General features: G+C 38.0%; 1 protein-coding gene across 12 annotated transcripts in view; it reads right to left on the reverse strand.

The window, feature by feature from the left end:
• Nucleotides 1-18015, reverse strand: part of LOC135468811 (nuclear hormone receptor HR96-like) — a 173964-nt gene that overhangs the window by 30802 nt on the left and 125147 nt on the right. For 10 of the 12 annotated variants that reach the window (XM_064747249.1, XM_064747251.1, XM_064747250.1 and 7 more), the window contains one exon: nucleotides 16398-16457. In XM_064747249.1, coding sequence (XP_064603319.1) covers nucleotides 16398-16457 — 60 coding nt within the window. Of the gene's footprint in view, nucleotides 1-5829; nucleotides 7023-16397; nucleotides 16458-18015 lie in introns of those variants that run through there. The other 2 variants (XM_064747246.1, XM_064747247.1) reach the window with 2 other exon arrangements.

Consider the following 18015-nt stretch of genomic DNA (forward strand, 5'->3'; position numbering starts at 1 on the left):
ATAAGTTAAAGTAAAAGTTATATTCGTCAAACAATTAAAATAATGTTAAAATAATTATAATAATGTTAAAACAATTAAAAACAATTTCAACACTAATCCTGATCATGCTTTGGAATCAATTTAATATACAGAACAAGAATTTTCTTCAACCCCCTCCAAGTCAAAAGCTCGATCTGCACAACTACATGTATACTGAGTAGACCAGACATGTTGTATTTGGATTGGTATCCTGGATGCCTAGGCCTAAGAGCATCCATTACTATGTTCTCTACAACAATATGCAGAACTGATTGCCAGGTTACAGCATTGCATAGGTGCTTAGCTTAACTCTAGCTGGGGACACAGTGCTAAAAAGCTGAACTTACTGGAAACATGTCTAGCTTTGTTGGGACATATGGGTCACAGTATGAAATAATTGGACGTATACAGTTCATATATATTGGTAGTAACTAAGCATGAATTCGTTGGCGTCAATAATCTCTGACATGGTTGGCCAGGTATCATCAGGGAACACTATACTTCTGTCTCTGGCCCAAGAGAATTAGCAGAACCAAAGGAGGCGACTAGAAGACATGTAGTCACTGTTCTGGTGCACAGCTGTCAAAGCTGAGGCAATTCTATAGGTGTGTTGGGTGTTTGAGTGAGTGAGGAGTCTGTACACACACCTGCAAACAGCCTGGCTACCTGACCCCAGCCTCTGTACACTTTGCTTAACACATACTTAACATATTAGGACATCTTATTTCCAGGTCATTTCTCAATCTGCTGAGCCTGACAGAGGGAGACATACAGGACATAAAAACACAATGGTTCTACTCCTCAATAATCACGCAAGGCTAGGCTCCCGTTCCATTTTTTACCCGTTCACTTTGTCACTGTGGTTTACTCTCTGGGCACACAGAACCATAGCTTTGTAGTTATCTATATCAGCTCACATGTAGGCCTACAGAGATCGGTCTGCCCTGATACACTCGGCCCACACTGTGGTGGGTGGGAGACTCCCTAAAGAGCTAACATGGACTAGCTTTGGCAGACAACCAGAGTGAACATGCAACTCAAAAAAACAAACCAGGATACAAAACTGATCGACACTTTCAGTTTTTAAAGTCGCTAATTTCATAATAATAATAAAGGGTACCTTGGAATCTATACACTTGCTCAAATTAAGCTTTCAATATGGCTGATTTTAATTTCCTTAATTACCTAAGTAGGTTGATGCAGACGTATACAAAAAGCTTTCTGATGCGACATAGGGTTGTTTGGTCGTAGTCTGACAAGGTAGGGCTTACAATATCCTCCATTTTGACCTTAAATATACGATGTGATTTGACAAGTTTTCAATAACAACCATTTTTTAACCCACTCAAATATCTGGCCTCATCAAAAAGAATTTAATCTGACTCCATTTGAAGCTGACAAATTGACAAATTCTGACACCATGTTGAAAATATAAAATATAATCCTGCCAACTGGTGCTGTCTGTGGCAAGGTACAAGTTGTCATTGACAAGGCCAAGCCCAGGACGTGATAGGGGCCCTGAATAAGCTGACATAATCTGCTGCTGTTATACCCTAGAAACCACAGGTTAGCTAATTGTTCCCAGTCATGTCTGACACTTCATGTTATTGTCTACAGACAGATTCCCGAGCAGGGGTCTGGCCAGCCATATAGTCTCAACGTATAGCCTGGAGTAACATTATTTGCTTACAAACTGTATGTTAAATTTGTAACATCACTTAATCTAGTCTAAGCTTGTAATCAGGTTTCATGTGTCATAATACTCTAATGACAAAACAATTTTGACTGGGGAAGTTTCAATTCAGGAGATAGGAGACCTTAAGATTATTGGCATACAGAAACAAAAGCAGGGCATTTACAAAGAAACAATGTTTTTTCATCAGATAATCCCCGAGGCATCCCATTATCCTTACAGATTAAGTTTTTCCACTCCTCGTGGCTGAATGCTACTTTAAAAGACAGCACCACCATGCCCTATACCAGAGGGTAAAAACAATTGACGTAATCAATACATTGATACATGTATGTCTGAAAACTGACAATGTCACAGCTTACAAAAGCTCTGTGAAACCTGAAGTTAAAGTGATGTGTTTGCACGCAATACAGCCAAGGTTTAAGTAACATAGCATAGCTGTTGAGTACCTGTAACATAGTAACTCTATCCTCACCTGTTTAACTGGCCAATTTATTTGTATCATATTACTATATCCTGTAGACACCTCGCAGATTCTTATTCTGCCAGGGCCATGCAGACAACACACCAATTTTTATCTCCCCGTTTACCCCTTCTTCCGTACTCATCTGCACTTCAGAACCCACAACAACATATCTCTATGTTTTGATAAATGGCGACAGTTCTGATGACTGATCAGTGCAGGTGGTAACCAGAGCTGACAAACTATTACATCAAGCATGCAGCACCTATTTCCAGGCCGATATCTAAGCTATTAACCTTATAACCTCTATTTCACTTTCACCTGAGCAACACAGTGCACATTTTTACCACAAACAAAGTGATCTGGCAGATCACATATACCTGTACCATTTTTACAATCATTTGGTAAGTTATATTACACTTTCTCTTTAACCTATGGTCTGAAATTCGTTCAAAGATTCTCAACACTTAATAAAAACAGATTCATGCAACGAAATGAGCCAATGTGCAGTCAATCCCAGGATGCAACACACAATCAACAACAGGGTAAACTGGTGATATGATGCGAGCAGATGGGCCTGCTAATGGACTTGTGGGTCACTGGTGAAAACTATTGAGCAATGCACTAAATGACCTCTTTGCCATAAGCACAGTTGTAACAGATTGTGTGTTTATAAAGTAATGAATGCACAGAATGAATGACCTTGAAAAAATAAGTAAAGGTCAATGAAAAACAATATAGTTCTTTAACATGACTAGGTGTAATACAAAGTTGATGAAAGTTACTTAAAGGGATCAATGCCTGTTAGCCAATTTTGGCTGAAAGACAAAAGTGGTAATTATTCAAGAGAGATGCAACACTGAATCTGAATTACTTATAAAGTATACACAGAAATGAAAGAAACAGGTTTCCTGGCACTGATGTTTGGCTGTTTATATTCAAAGATACAAAGCATGGTACATCCATGCTGCCTTGTGGCTCCAGCATATTACTTTAATTGCTATTGCAAAGTTGACATTTTATTAAATGTTGAGTGAAACAGAGCATGAACTGTGAAACCTAGCATGAACTGTGAACAGAACATGAACTGTGAACAGAACATTAACTGTGAACAGAGCATAAACTGTAAAACAGCATGAACTGTGAACAGAGCATGAACTGTGAAACAGCATGAACTGTGAACAGAACAGGAACTGTGAAACAGAACATAAACTGTGAACAGAACTTGAACTATGGAACTTTTAAAGAAACAAAATAGCTGCTTGCATGGTCTTCAAATCAATTTGTTTCTTCACATTCTACATTAAGACATGTATGGATATATGTCTGTATTCACATACAGCAGAAACTTAAAGTTATCTAAATTTGGCCTGAAAAGGTTACTTTGCAAACTAAGGGATAAAATGTCTAATGAATGCCAAATGAATTCGCTCTTATAGACCGGCTACTACATCCTAAATCTGCTTGCTTGTAACTGTGAAAATGTATGATGTATGAAATTTAACATCATGTCCGCAATGCATAAGTTATCTTCAGATCAAAACCAATTAAAATTCTGCTCGTCTTTGTCAGAGTGCAGTCAAGTGGAACGAGAGGCTAGATGTTTTTCTACCAAATGAGCACAGAAATACATAAGCACTGGTGAACGTACGGCAGAGGTGCCTTTAGCTATTGCTAATGACCTGGCTACACAAGCACAATGTGTACTGCTTTTCAATACGCACACCATATATTATTCCTCCAGTTCTTCTCACATTTACAACCAGCATACTGCTGCATTTTATGAGAGCAATATTCTGTGTACAAGTGAAAGTCTATACCATTCTCCTGGACAAAAGAAGGCCAAAATGATCAGGGGTAAAGATACAGGGCTGACAACTACTAGTTTCAGACTGGGTTTGCGACTTGTCTGCTACTGATTAGACTGTATTAAACCTGTCCCTGACACTACGGTTGTAATCTAGTGTTGAGGATGTGCACACTCTACTGGGTGGACCATACAGTGACAACCACAGGGATCACCACTTTGGCAATCTACATCATTATTGTATCCGCATGTGTGCACACTACTCAAAACATAATCTAAGTATTTCCGGTTTGCATGAGAAAGGTCAGGTCACTACACCATAGAATGTGTCTAATTGTGGCCCTCTAATCAGCCTAGAAAGTCTCCAACTGTATCAAATAAACCACAGTTAAAATGTATTTAACTGTAAAACATAAATCCAGTTAAATCTATTAAATTTTAACAAATCAAACTTGTGTTACAAGATGTTCAACAACATCATATAAACCCAGTTAGACATTACAAAAAAAAAAATAAAATAAACAATTAAGTATGTGTTCACTTCAAACACATAATCAAAGTTAAACATGTTCAAATAAATCACACAAAACCCAAGCAGTACTTTGTGGTGTCGTCATCTTATCTTGATCAACCCACACAATCTATTCGCCACAGAAGATGTGAAAATGCCTCCCACCAGCACTCAGGAAGTTATAATAATCTCCCCGAATTTAAAATTTCTAAGATCATACAAATTTAACACAAACATGATTACAGTACATTTTCTGGTGACATTACTTACATCTACCATAGATGCAAAACAGAAATGCAGTTTCTAATGACTTTTCTTTCTGACACAATTCTTATTTCATAAAACTTTTTGCTTAACTGTACTGACGTTCATCTGCCTTATAGTTGTGTGCTGTCAACTTTTCAGATGAGTAAAATCCTCATTTTTAAATGATATTTGAAAGATTCAATGAAAGTGAAGTTTGAGACAAATCCCGGATGACAGCACACAGGGACAGACAATAAGTCTAGCTGCCGGTAACGTCTTTGGAGGTAAATAGGCTTTGTGTCAACAGTTTAAACTCCCATGGGCACAACGTCTAAATAAACTCTGCCCATTAATATTACATCAGTTTATCTCTCTACATTGTATTCTCGAAAACAAGTGTGTTTCTGAATAGGATTCTTTCAAATATCACCGGACTGTTAAATTGTTAATTAGAGATTTGTCTACAGAGAATGATAATTATTTGAATGTTACACTATGATTTAAGAAAATACATACAGGTGTTCTTATAGAGGTAAGGAGGTTAATCATCTTGAAAAAATTATATCAACCCATACTTAGACTTAAAAGTGAAAAGAAATAAGACACATGCATTCCAATGCCATTTTGTTTAGTCTCTTTTGCGAACTAATGCATATGTACAGGTTGTACAATTGTATCTCGTTATCATGTGACATGCTAAACCTTGTCCAGAATGATCAAGTTTGGTCATTTAGTTATAACTGCTGGGGTATGAACATTTTTTAAAAAATTATTTCAAGTAATATATAATAATGAAGGATGACAGAAAGTGAGTAGGCTTTCGAAAAGAAATAAAAAAAAATCTAACAATTCCTATCTGTGTGTGCATGTGACAAATCAAGAATACTAGCCTACAAGCATGTTCTTATTAAAATTATAATGAAGTGAGCAAAAATACCGGCACATAGCACTGCTGAAACTGGGGCTTGAAAGTTTGACAGTTTTATGTTCAGATGCTAATGACGGAAACTAAGGCTACGTTTCAACAGTCTCACTTAATTATTGACTCATTCAGCTTCATTACAGCGTTCATTACGCAATGCTGCACTCACCATTTCACAAACAGGTCGCCAAACAGACACGTAAACACATCATTTGTAGCATCCATCCCGCTACGGGGAAATTGGGCACACGCAGAAAACATGGTGTTCCCACAATGAACCCACACAGGTTATGGGACGGGAAAATGGTCTAGCTGTCCTTGGGAAGGTGGCGGATAGGTGTCGCTGAGGGGTGCCCAAGTGTGGAGCTGTTAAAAAGGCCTCATAGTGGCCCAGGTGTGCTGAGAGCTACAGGTGAGCGAGTCTACCTGAGTGACACAGTCCCCTTCATGTACAGCATGTAGCTGCGACGAGCATTTCCCGTAGCTACAAGCAGGCTGATTCCCACCAGATACGAGGCAGAGGGCAAACCTGACCAGGACTCTATCACATACCTCTACCCCTGCCAGAGTTAAGGTGAAGTAAGCCCAATACCCCATTAGTAAACAAACCAAGCAGAGCGAGGTTATTCGGTGCAAACTCTGAACTGGTTGACCAATCAGCTGTCAGCTTAGTTCATCTCTTCACTCGCCCGCCCACTGGATGTCGATGGAGGGGTTAAGGAGACTCCAACAGTCAAGGCTACTTGTCTTAATTCAACCCGGATTTAGTTCAGTGGACAAGACTGAGTATCAGACAAATGTAATCATGATCCTAAATTTACATCTGTTGCTGCAGACAAATTTCTAATATCAAATCATACTTAATGGGGACCGACCAGAAGTTTCTATTGCTATTCCGCATAACTTTACTTTCCTATCTCCCCTCTTATCACGTCACCAATGGGCTGACCTAAAAAGGTTCAAGCAGCACTGAGTACAGGGCAGCCTGTGGAATTGGGCTGGCTCAGTCTTCCCCACATACAACCATGTTATACATACAGGAAAAAGTATGAAGACTATAATCCTGCTCAGCCTGGCCGTGTATCTACATCCTCGCGACAGGATGCAGCTTTTGGGCTCCGATTAACTAAATTAATTTCACTTTTTTTCCCCTCTATTTTACCTCCAGCGCATTTTCACATCTACATATATGTCCATTAGGCACATGACTTTCGTTATTTTGATGTTCATATTATAACTGATACACATCGTCTCAGGCAAAACCTAAAATTAACTGCGGCGCAACTGTTTACTTAAATGTATGCATATGCTGTACACAACTTGAACATAACAGCAACATATTTTACCTGCAACACAGAAACACTACCTGATAACGTTTTGTAGGGGCGACAGGGCACCCCAGTGTCTCCCCTCACCTCAGTGTCTCCCCTCCCCCCAGTGTCGCCCCTCCCCCCAACATGTCCGGTGGCTAATTCAATTCACCATAGGTCTGGGTCCTATCTCTCAATCTTATCTCTAAACCAGTGAACAAAAACCAGAGGTCCACAGGAAAAGTGACTGCGGGATATATAGGCCTCCCCCTGGGGCATGTTGAATATGTAACAGGTAGTGTGATGTATGGGGCAAGGTGGACACCAACATTTTGAGTGCAATCTCTATACCACTTACACAGCCTCATTTCTGTACAATACAAGTCACAGAAAGGGAAATATATATGAAGTACCGTGATGATGCCTATTTAAAGTTCTAAAATAATTTAACATCAAAATTCTAACACAAACAGTAGTCGTTTACAATACTCCATGATTAAGAAGCAAAGAACAAAAGTGTATCAAATGAGAGACCAGGTATTGCACATAAAAACCGACAGGTGAACAGTTCTTTCACAGGAACAGTTCTTACACAGGAACAGTTCTTTCACAGGAACAGTTCTTACACAGGAACAGTTCTTTCACAGGAACAGTTCTTACACAGGAACAGTTCTTACACAGGAACAGTTCTTTCACAGGAATAGTTCTTACACAGGAACAGTTCTTACACAGGAACAGTTCTTACACAGGAACAGTTACAGAATTAGATTCCAAACGTCTCATCATTAACAGGGCTTATTTCTCACTGGAGCTTGCTTTCATTTTTGAAAACACCAAGAAATCATTTTAATAGTACCTATGACTACAGATGACTATATAGTAGATATAGTAAGTTTCCAGCTGGCAATGGTGTAATAACGTTAAGACTCCCATGTAAATAGCATGCTAGACTTCATCCCAACAACACAATGGATAGGCTTTTATAGGTTGACCTGTGGCTAGAACTGCTTCCTCATATTAGTTCTTTGATTTCTAACTGAGTGTACAGGTAAACCGGGCAGATGTGTTCGGGGTGTGGTCTCCACTGTACATTCACATTCATACAGATATCACCCCATAACTGATGGTGACGCACAAGCTAACCCCTCCACATACTAACTACCATTGTGATCTTTGACGTCAGACCTCAATATATGTCAATGTGCCGGCAAAGATATATGAACTGTGAAAGTAAATATCACATCATGCCAGAATTTCTCCCCCTCAAAGATGTTTAACCAAGAGGAAAAAGTGAGGTGGTGCTATTAAAATTCAGGATAAGTCACTCGGACAGAGTCAAAGTTTGCCGTAAGTACTTGTGCAACTCTAGTGTATGTCTGTTAAATACACTCCCATTGTGTGTTGATCAATTTGGTAAATGTATGTGTGACGGTCTGAGGATAAAACATGGTACCTTAACGGAACTGATTAGTTAATAGCACCTGGAGTGGCCTAGCCGCGTTAGTGGTGTCATTACAGGCAATCTGATAGCCACAGGTAATACATTACTGCTGGCCACTTTCGCACACAATGAAGAAGCCATTCACGGATAAACAAACCAAATCATAATGACTGAAACTGATCAACGCAACAAAGCAAAACTAAGCAAATAAATTTATAGTATCCCTTAAAAATCCCATGTTCCCTTACAGCAAGTTGAAATAATTTATACACATTTATACACAAGAGGTTTACAGCTCACTGAAGCTGCACACAATCACAGTTACAAGTATAAATCATTAGACAGAACTCTCTAGAACATTTGTACCTAGAGTTTTATCTCATATTGTGTAAGTTTTCATCAACCTGACAAATCTTCACAGTTGTCAAGTTTCTTTTAACATGACGTATAAAACAAGCAGAAACAAAAACTGTTTCTGACTGCAAGAATTTGTACACAGCTTATCTTTTCTGATCATCTTCAGCCACTGTGTAGTTTTGTCTATTTTCAGTTTCACTCATTTATTAATGTCAGTGACATTTCCTTCTTGATTAAACAGTTGATTCAAATGCTGAAATGGTATAATTGGCTTCACGTTAAGTAAATTAACTCTTGATTCTTATTCTTAATTAATTCTTCAGGTATAAAGAAGAAAACAGATTAGGCTGAGAGTGAAGGAAGGTAATAGTAGCAGAAATTAGAATACTATATTTGACCTAAAATTGATCTTAGAAAAAAACTTTACAGGTTTATTTGGGAGGTATGATATTGATGTCATTTTTATGCCTTCAAAAATTCATTTTACTGTGCCATCTTTAGGTCAAATCCAGTTTCTATAGTCAAATGATGCATTATGGGAATGACCTCAGTTCCATCGATCCAAACACCTCGTCATTGTTAGAACCCATCACAAGCTCAGCCAATCGTAACACAAGAAGAATATATATAGAGAGAGTGAGAGAGAGAAGAAAATAAATAAATAAATAAAAAAAAAAACGTAAAGAAAAACAAAACGACATAAAACAAACACATTCATAAAATATCAAAGCTTTCAGAAAATGAGTAAGCTGAGAATGGTAGTGAGGGACAATTGTGGGCACAGCAAGTTCAGGACAAGCAAAGAGCACAACCATCAGTACAACCTACAGGGTTTACGGCAGTATCCTTTGTCAGCCCCTGCTGGAGAGGATCAATGAATCTGTACTAGCTTGACGAACAAGATTAGTCCATTTCACCTGCACTATTGGTTTTGTTTCAGTTTGTCAAATAACAGTTATTTTAAAACTTACAGCCTCATTGCTAAATAGGCATGGTATTCTGACGCCAGAGGGAACTGAATATGTACAAGTTTAACGGAAGTATTTCATCAAACTGCAGCACAAAAAACACATGGCGTCTCATTTGGTCAAGTCAAAAGTGTATTTTCAATCACAAACAGAGCTTGAAGCCGTACAACTAGCCCTAATCACCATCATCAATACAAACACTTTCAACCTCAGTGACAAGACTAACATCTTCTACAATCTTCCACAAGTGTGACCCAAACTATTTTGTAAATTATGGTAACTTATTATTCAGAGCATTTAACAATGCACACGACTGTACATGACAATCACAATAGATTTACTGTCATTCTTCAACCTTTCGGCATGTTTGCTAGGTCAAATCCAACCAATGGAGTTTTGTGTCCAACATCAAATTCAAAAATATGCAAAACTGCACTATAAATTGCCCTTTCATATGAGAAAAGGTTGAGGAATTGGGGTACCACTGACATAAGACAGGCTGCACAGACAGGATACCTACAGATGAAGATCTCTCTGATATATCAACGGTACTCCCTAACTGACCTAAAATTACACTCATTGTGCACTTTTGGAGGAAAATAGATGTAACTCTTTGTCCTAAAACTTAAATTTGTTTGTAAGGTTTATTTGTATCCCAATTATAAAAAAAATGATATGTATATATTTACATGTAGATGTCTACAGCGTGACATTATGAGGTTAATGTGGATGTATATAGGCTGGCTGTGTCATATCAATGAACAATGCCCCGCTAAGCCATAGATCTTGATTGTTTACTTATGTACATACAAAAACTTAATAGCCATAACAAACTGCACATTTGTGTCTAGTCTCAGTAACAATTCCACCAGTTTATCTAACATAAGAGAACTACTTTACTAATGTATGAAGAAATCTAAAATTATAATCTGAATTGCCACAGAATTAATCTGCATTGATAAGACTGACTAGAAGACTTGTATGAAAGTATGGAAAAGACTAATTTAATTATTAATTCATTCATAAAGGCAACATCAGATGGGCCATGAGTATGTTGGTATGAGGACACATTAATATTAATGAGCCTGTCACTCAACTGAGGACCTGGGCAGGCGTGTGGAGTTACAAGGTGACAGGAGTTACTGCCCCTGATTGGACATCTTGACAACACTTGTAAACTTGCTTGTTTTCTTTTGCACAATTCAGTTACAATGAAATCTATCGAGATTGTTCCCTTACAGACATGTGAAGAACATCTGTTACCAGAAGAAACTTTTCTGATGGCAAGAAAACGACAAAAGAGTGAAGAAGGGGGGGGGGGGGGGGAGCTGTGTTATAAACTTGGTCATCACACCTATACTATAGCTTTGCTCAACTATAAACCGGGCTATCTGTCTTACAGTTCACTCTAGAGTGTTCTGATTGGATTACTGGTTGGATTTTCTTTGTCATGTGACTAAAGACAGATCTCATCTTATTCTAGAAAAATGCAATAAATATTTAAAATAATAAACACAGAAGAAATGCTTAAAAAATCCACCAAAAACATATATAAGTCAATCCTATGTTATTCACTACAACTTAACAACACATATCAATCAATTGCCAGATAATATATTCATACAAGGCTGTGTTCATTACAACTGTCAGTCATTGAAATGGTACTGAACAGCTCTTTAATGATATATCTTATTAGGGAGTACAAAATCTGCATACTGTATACGTAGAAAATGAAATACATTCGTCTGCCACATCAGTCAAGAGCTTAGAAAAACAATATCAATGGCAAGATGTTATTAGATATGTGTACTAAATGAAAAACAAAAGCTTTCACTTCCCCTGAAAATTAAAACCCATGTGGTATCAATATGATTGTAAAGGACTACATGTTCGAGTACTTCATATTAATAAGGTATTTAAAGCCTGATACACAATAGTTTATTACATGTGTGGGACGACTTGTTGACGACAGTGGAGCCATCCCCCTGATGACATGACCCAATGACATGTACAAGAGACCCATCATAAAGTGACCAGCCCACAGAGGCAATCACAATGGCAGCCCTGAGGATTTCCCTAGTGTAGTGGTTGCTTTTGTGGATATACATGTACCTATCAGAGAAAGGACTGTCCTACTTCTCAGTCCATTACCCGTACAGGTATGAAGAATGTAGAATCAAAACTAAGCCTCTGTAACTCACATGTCCAAACTTGAATTAATTCAATATCAAACGTTATGCTCTAAACACACATTAATTAATGCAAAGCTATGGACATTCATGTTGGGCTAAACCCATACATATATGCATGTCCATGTCAGCCACAATTCAGTTGCATAGCTAACACACTCAGCTCCATAAAACATATCATGAAATTAAAAAAAAGCTGGACAACAAAATAAAATGAAGATGCATAATACTCTTATTTAGTTAAAATAAATTCTGAGTCCATCAGAACTGCTCCATTCCTGTAGAGCTAAACTGAGAGGCAATTAGATGGACCACCTCTTGAGGCAGCAGAAAAACTTAACTACTTTGATCAAGTTTATTTATACACTGTTCTTACTGAGGTCACTAGTTGAGCCAGTCTATCAATTTCTTGATAAAATAAACACATCTACCAGCCACTGACACCTAACATTTGAGGGTGCAAATCAGCCACAGGCCTAACCATCCACTGCTTTACACAATGCTCATGTGCTTTAAGGTGGCTTGAATTAGTCAGAGTGTAGAGGTCAGAGGTCATGATCAGGTCAATACCCCAGCAGATCACAGCATCAGAACCTCAAAAAGCATGGAGACAACAATACTACAATCACAGTTTTGAGGCATTAACACTCAAAAGGTGGTAAAAGATGTTCTTCAAACTTTTTGCATATGAAAGAGCAACTTTCAGTGCACTTTATACATAATTTTAATTTAAGTTTAGAGACAAAACTATATTGGTTGGTTTGGCCAGTTTCAGGGCTTCACAAAAAGTACAGTTTTATCAGCCAACACAGAAAAATGCCTTCAGAATATGTTTAAATTTTTTATATGTTTAACATTAATTTTGTTTATGCCTTGGGGAGTATGACAAGAAAGATGAATTCAATGTTAGCATTCACACTTCTTTTCTGCTTTCAGGCTGATCCACATACACTTCCCAAAGCCTGATTGTTCCTGAAATGGTGCCCTGAAGGAATAACCAAGATGTTGAACAAGAGATGTTCCAAAAAATATAAAAAAATTTTTTTTATAAAATCTGATGGAACAGACAAAGAAGCCAACCGTAAATAAATATCATCTTCACAAGGTATGAGAATTTATTTTGGTCTCGCTATACCAGCGATCTACGAATTCACAGAAAGAAATATAACATCAATTACATATGGAGCTGTCACATACGCATCTGCAAGCCTCAGCCTTGAAAGGAACTCTATTAGGTATTATCAGACTTGAGGCAATCTATTTAACAGCTCATAAGTTAATAAGATCACCTCATTTTCTGTGGCTGCAATAAATGTAGCCAGTTTTTATTTTATTTTTACGGTTTTTTGGGGGCTCTTGGGTTTTTTTGGGCATCCATAAGGGTCAGTGATACCCAAACTGTTCTTGACACGGTTTTACCAACAATCAGGTTCTCCAGAATACAGTCTTGCATAAACTGGTAGAATTCAGCAGCTGTTGACATGTTGCATACACCATACACCATAGACTCACAACGCACACCCAACTTTGTGCTCATTTTTTTTTCCTTTTTTTTTCTTTTGAGTTCTTTTTTCAATTGTTGGCTTTGCAGAAAACTTCAGATCAGTCGGTTAAAAGTGAAAGAATTCTCAACACAGTTAAGCCTTCTGCTGACTGAAAGAGGCTCCAACCTTTGAAGAGCTGCTAAATTAGGCTTAATGAAGCCATTTATAGAGTTCTTCATTTCAACACACTCGCTTTCAAAATGGTTACGTCAGCTGGCTGTCTTTTCACTAACAAAGTAAAACTGCACGCCTGTGCATGGACAATGCTTTATCGACTGTTTGTAAGCCATAGCTATCACCATGGAGATGAAAAGCTCCGCACAACTCCCATCAATACCCAGACTATGGGCCAGACAAATCAATACAAGATAGTTTTACTTTGGCTGAAAAAGAAAAACTGAGACAACGACAAATAAAGGTGAAAGAAAAACAAAAAATCAAAAACAGACCAAGAGAATCAATTCCTCGAAGGAAGATCTCTCTTTGACGACATAATCGGTGGATCTTACGTTATACCCTAACAATTTAGATTTTCTCCGTGAAACATGTTCAACGCAGCCATTAAAGGGGCTGAGGTCCAGCATCGGACAAGTCACATGGAAAGATCTGCTCAAAGATATATTCTAACCTCACTGATACTAGATTACAACAGACATATAATACACTACCTGGAAAACAGCCACAGGACACCAACAAGTAACTGCGAGTTCAGGTAGTTTTATTATTATTTTTATTATTATCCCTGATCATTGGTATTTTCACTACATCAGCAATCGTGATATTCAAGAAGTAATCCCTTCCACACCCAAAAGGTTTCTCTGTTATATGTGTAGTAGTTTTTACATGTAATATTAGAGAGCTCTCATAGAATGGGTAAATGAAATTGAGTTAACTCATGGTGTAATCTGGTTGTTTTCATCAGGCAGTAAAAAACCTGAAAATCATTTTAGTGAAATAATCCCAATTTCTTACTTCATAAATAATAATAACAAACTTCTGGAAACTTTTTCTCTGATACACAACAGCAGTTGCTCTAGCATTATGTTTTCAAAAGCAGTAATTTTCAGAGATTTTGCTGCAAATTTGACCAGCCATCCTGTTAAGCACTTTTTTCACATTTCCACATCAGTCTGTGCACACAATTAAATAATACCATGAACGGAAGAGATTAGCATAAATCAGAAACACAAATTCTAATAAAATTGTAACATTTTACCACTTTCATCCAATCCAAATGAAACCCTTCTTTTATCAAATGCTATATTTGCCTGACAGCATATATGGAACAAACAGTCTCATGCATCTTTAATATTAAACAGTTCAAGTCATACCAAAAATAAAAACAGCATCTTTACGAGTTAAACAGTTTTTATTATGTTGTTCATGATCTCAACAATCTATCCACTTCCAGATGTCTGTAGAAGTTACCAAGAGCCTTTAGCATAGCTGCTTTTCTGCTTTTTTTTTTTACTTTTTAACCTTCATTTTTCTGTGTTAGGCTTCTTAGGTCAGTCTTGTTCACGAGTACTTAGTATGGTTAAATGGTGATGAATTTCTTGCTTGAAGACAAAGGTTTAAGTTTCAAACGGAGGTATTCAATGATATGATGTTAAGAAGTTTTTCAAACTGAGGTATTCAGTGACATGATGTTAGAAGTTTTTGTTTCTGCGCATGGAGATCAGTGACCATTTTTTTGGTTGTTTTTGTTTAATTTATCGTTTTCAGAAAATTTCACAAGGAGGAACAAGTTAATTGCTGGAGGAAACCCAGCACAGACGGAAGGAAACCAAGCAAAAGTTTTGAAAGAAACGACTACCCTGTCAGTTACTGAGTACTGGTGAAGCCAGGCTCTGCAAGCTGTGCTTGAGCATGTGACCTTACTCTTCAAGGGTTACAAGTTTATAAGGAATGTCCAGAAAAGTTTGGCAGCCGCCTCCAAAATGCCATTAGAAAAGTTTTTTGTTTATAATTAGACAAGAAGGAAGCCTGGTGTGTTGGTGGGTGGGGGGTGGAGGGGTGTTACTGGTGAAGGTGGTGGCTTGATGTAAGAGGCTGGGTGACCCCTGTTATGTTTATACAGCAGGACTTGTGACTAGGGCTGGGGCTGGTGTAGGTGGTGGCTGGATGTAAGACGGTGGTGAACCCTGTTAAGTTTATACAAGTGGACTTGTGGTTGGGGGGGGGGGGGGAAGCTGGTGGAGGTGGTGGTTGGATGTAAGAGGGTGGGTGATATGTTTATATAGCAGGACTTGTGGCTGGGGGGGGGGGCTGGTGGAGGTGGTGGTTGGATGTAAGAGGGTGGGTGATATGTTTATACAGCAGGACTTGTGGTTGGGGGGGGGGGGGCTGGTGGAGGTGGTGGCTGGATGTAAGAGGGTGGGTGACCCGTGTTATGTTTATATAGACAGGACTTTGTGGGGCTGGGGGGGGGGGGGGGGGGGGCTGGTGGAGGTGGTGGTTGGATGTAAGAGGGTGGGTGATATGTTTATACAGCAGGACTTGTGGCAAGACGAATGCAACATTTGCACAAATTCTAAGGGCAATATTTTGTGAAGACGGATAAAATTATAATTCTTGTGGTGCGCTGAAAAATTGGCCAACCCAACCAATGTAGTTTTGTCACAAAAATCATATTCGGTGTACAAATCACACTTACAGTTGATTTTTCAAATGCAAAAAGTTTGAGGAATTATGTTATGTCAAGATTGTATAGAAAGCACATTCATCAATTATACATGTAAGCTGTGATTACTATTCTATCTTAACAGCAAAAGAAAATATATTTATTTGCTACATGTATCTAAACTCTTTTTTTCAACTGTTACTAATAACTGTTAGTTAGTTCTCTTGCTGATTGAAAATTAGCAGCAAGCAAGTATTTGTATTACTCAGGTGATGTGTGAGGACAAACACAGATTAGACTCTTACCTGTCCCTATCAGAGTGGTCTCCACGACTCTTGGTCATCCATCCAGGAAAGCCGTCCATGCTGCAGAGCAAAAATAATATCATACAGTCAGTGGTTCTACATAATACAACATTCCAAACATATTGTATTACAACCATTGCAGGTATTAACAGTTGATTGTAAACATAGAAAATAGGGTTTCTCTTTTTACATCCTCTCACCATGATGCAAAAACACAGATCAAATAATATATTAATAAAATATTTTTTTTTTAGAATAAATCCCTCAACGAACAAACGAATAAAAAACCCTCTCCTAAACATAACTGGCTACAAAAAACAACAAAAAAGAAATGTATACCATGTTCAGCACTGAGGGAATATCCAAGATACAGCACACATTTCTCCTCTCTTGTGAATAAAGTTTCCTTTCAGTATAATCAAGAAACAAGTTACGGCAGAACAGACTACATCCATCAGATAATACACCTACACAGTAAATACAAAGATCAGTAAATGTGCTCACTACATCCATCAGATAATACACCTACACAGTAAATACAAAGATCAGTAAATGTGCTCACTACATCCATCAGATCATAAACCTACCCAGTAAATACAAAGATCAGTAAATGTGCTCACTACATCCATCAGATCATAAACCTACACAGTAAGTACAAAGATCAGTAAATGTGCTCACTACATCCATCAGATCATAAACCTACCCAGTAAATACAAAGATCAGTAAATGTGCTCACTACATCCATCAGATCATAAACCTACACAGTAAGTACAAAGATCAGTAAATGTGCTCACTACATCCATCAGATCATAAACCTACACAGTAAGTACAAAGATCAGTAAATGTGCTCACTACATCCATCAGATCATAAACCTACACAGTAAGTACAAAGATCAGTAAATGTGCTCACTACATCCATCAGATCATAAACCTACCCAGTAAATACAAAGATCAGTAAATGTGCTCACTACATCCATCAGATCATAAACCTACCCAGTAAATACAAAGATCAGTAAATAAGCTCGCTACATCCATCAGATCATAAACCTACACAGTAAGTACAAAGATCAGTAAATGTGCTCACTACATCCATCAGATCATAAACCTACACAGTAAATACAAAGATCAGTAAATACGCTCACTACATCCATCAGATCATAAACCTACACAGTAAATACAAAGATCAGTAAATAAGCTCACTGTGGCTTTGTTACTCACCAGATCTTCAGTACATGCCTTGGCCAAGCCACTTTCTGTTTTTTATGCTACGACAACTAAGCGTATCTTAATACCTGGACATCAAATTTCTACATCCCAGCAGTGAAAATGTGCTTGAATATGGTTACTGATTAGAGATGTAATATACACGTAATATGTAATAGGCAGGGTAGCTAACTTGAGGAATGCAAAGGCTCTACGCAGTGAGGCCGCTCAACATGTTCACGTGACACCAATGGCTTTGATCTCATCCACATACAGCCACATCAATCCCACATTCCTTCAGTTATCCTTACATCTAGTTTTTATAAAAAAGGCCAACAAAGACAGCTGTCTCACAACATTTTATATGAGAAGAGCAAAGCTGTTTGTGGCTGAAAACTTAGAGAAACATGACAAG

The sequence above is a fragment of the Liolophura sinensis genome, chromosome 6 (genome assembly GCF_032854445.1).
Source record: "Liolophura sinensis isolate JHLJ2023 chromosome 6, CUHK_Ljap_v2, whole genome shotgun sequence".
Classification (NCBI taxonomy): Eukaryota; Metazoa; Mollusca; class Polyplacophora; order Chitonida; family Chitonidae; genus Liolophura; species Liolophura sinensis.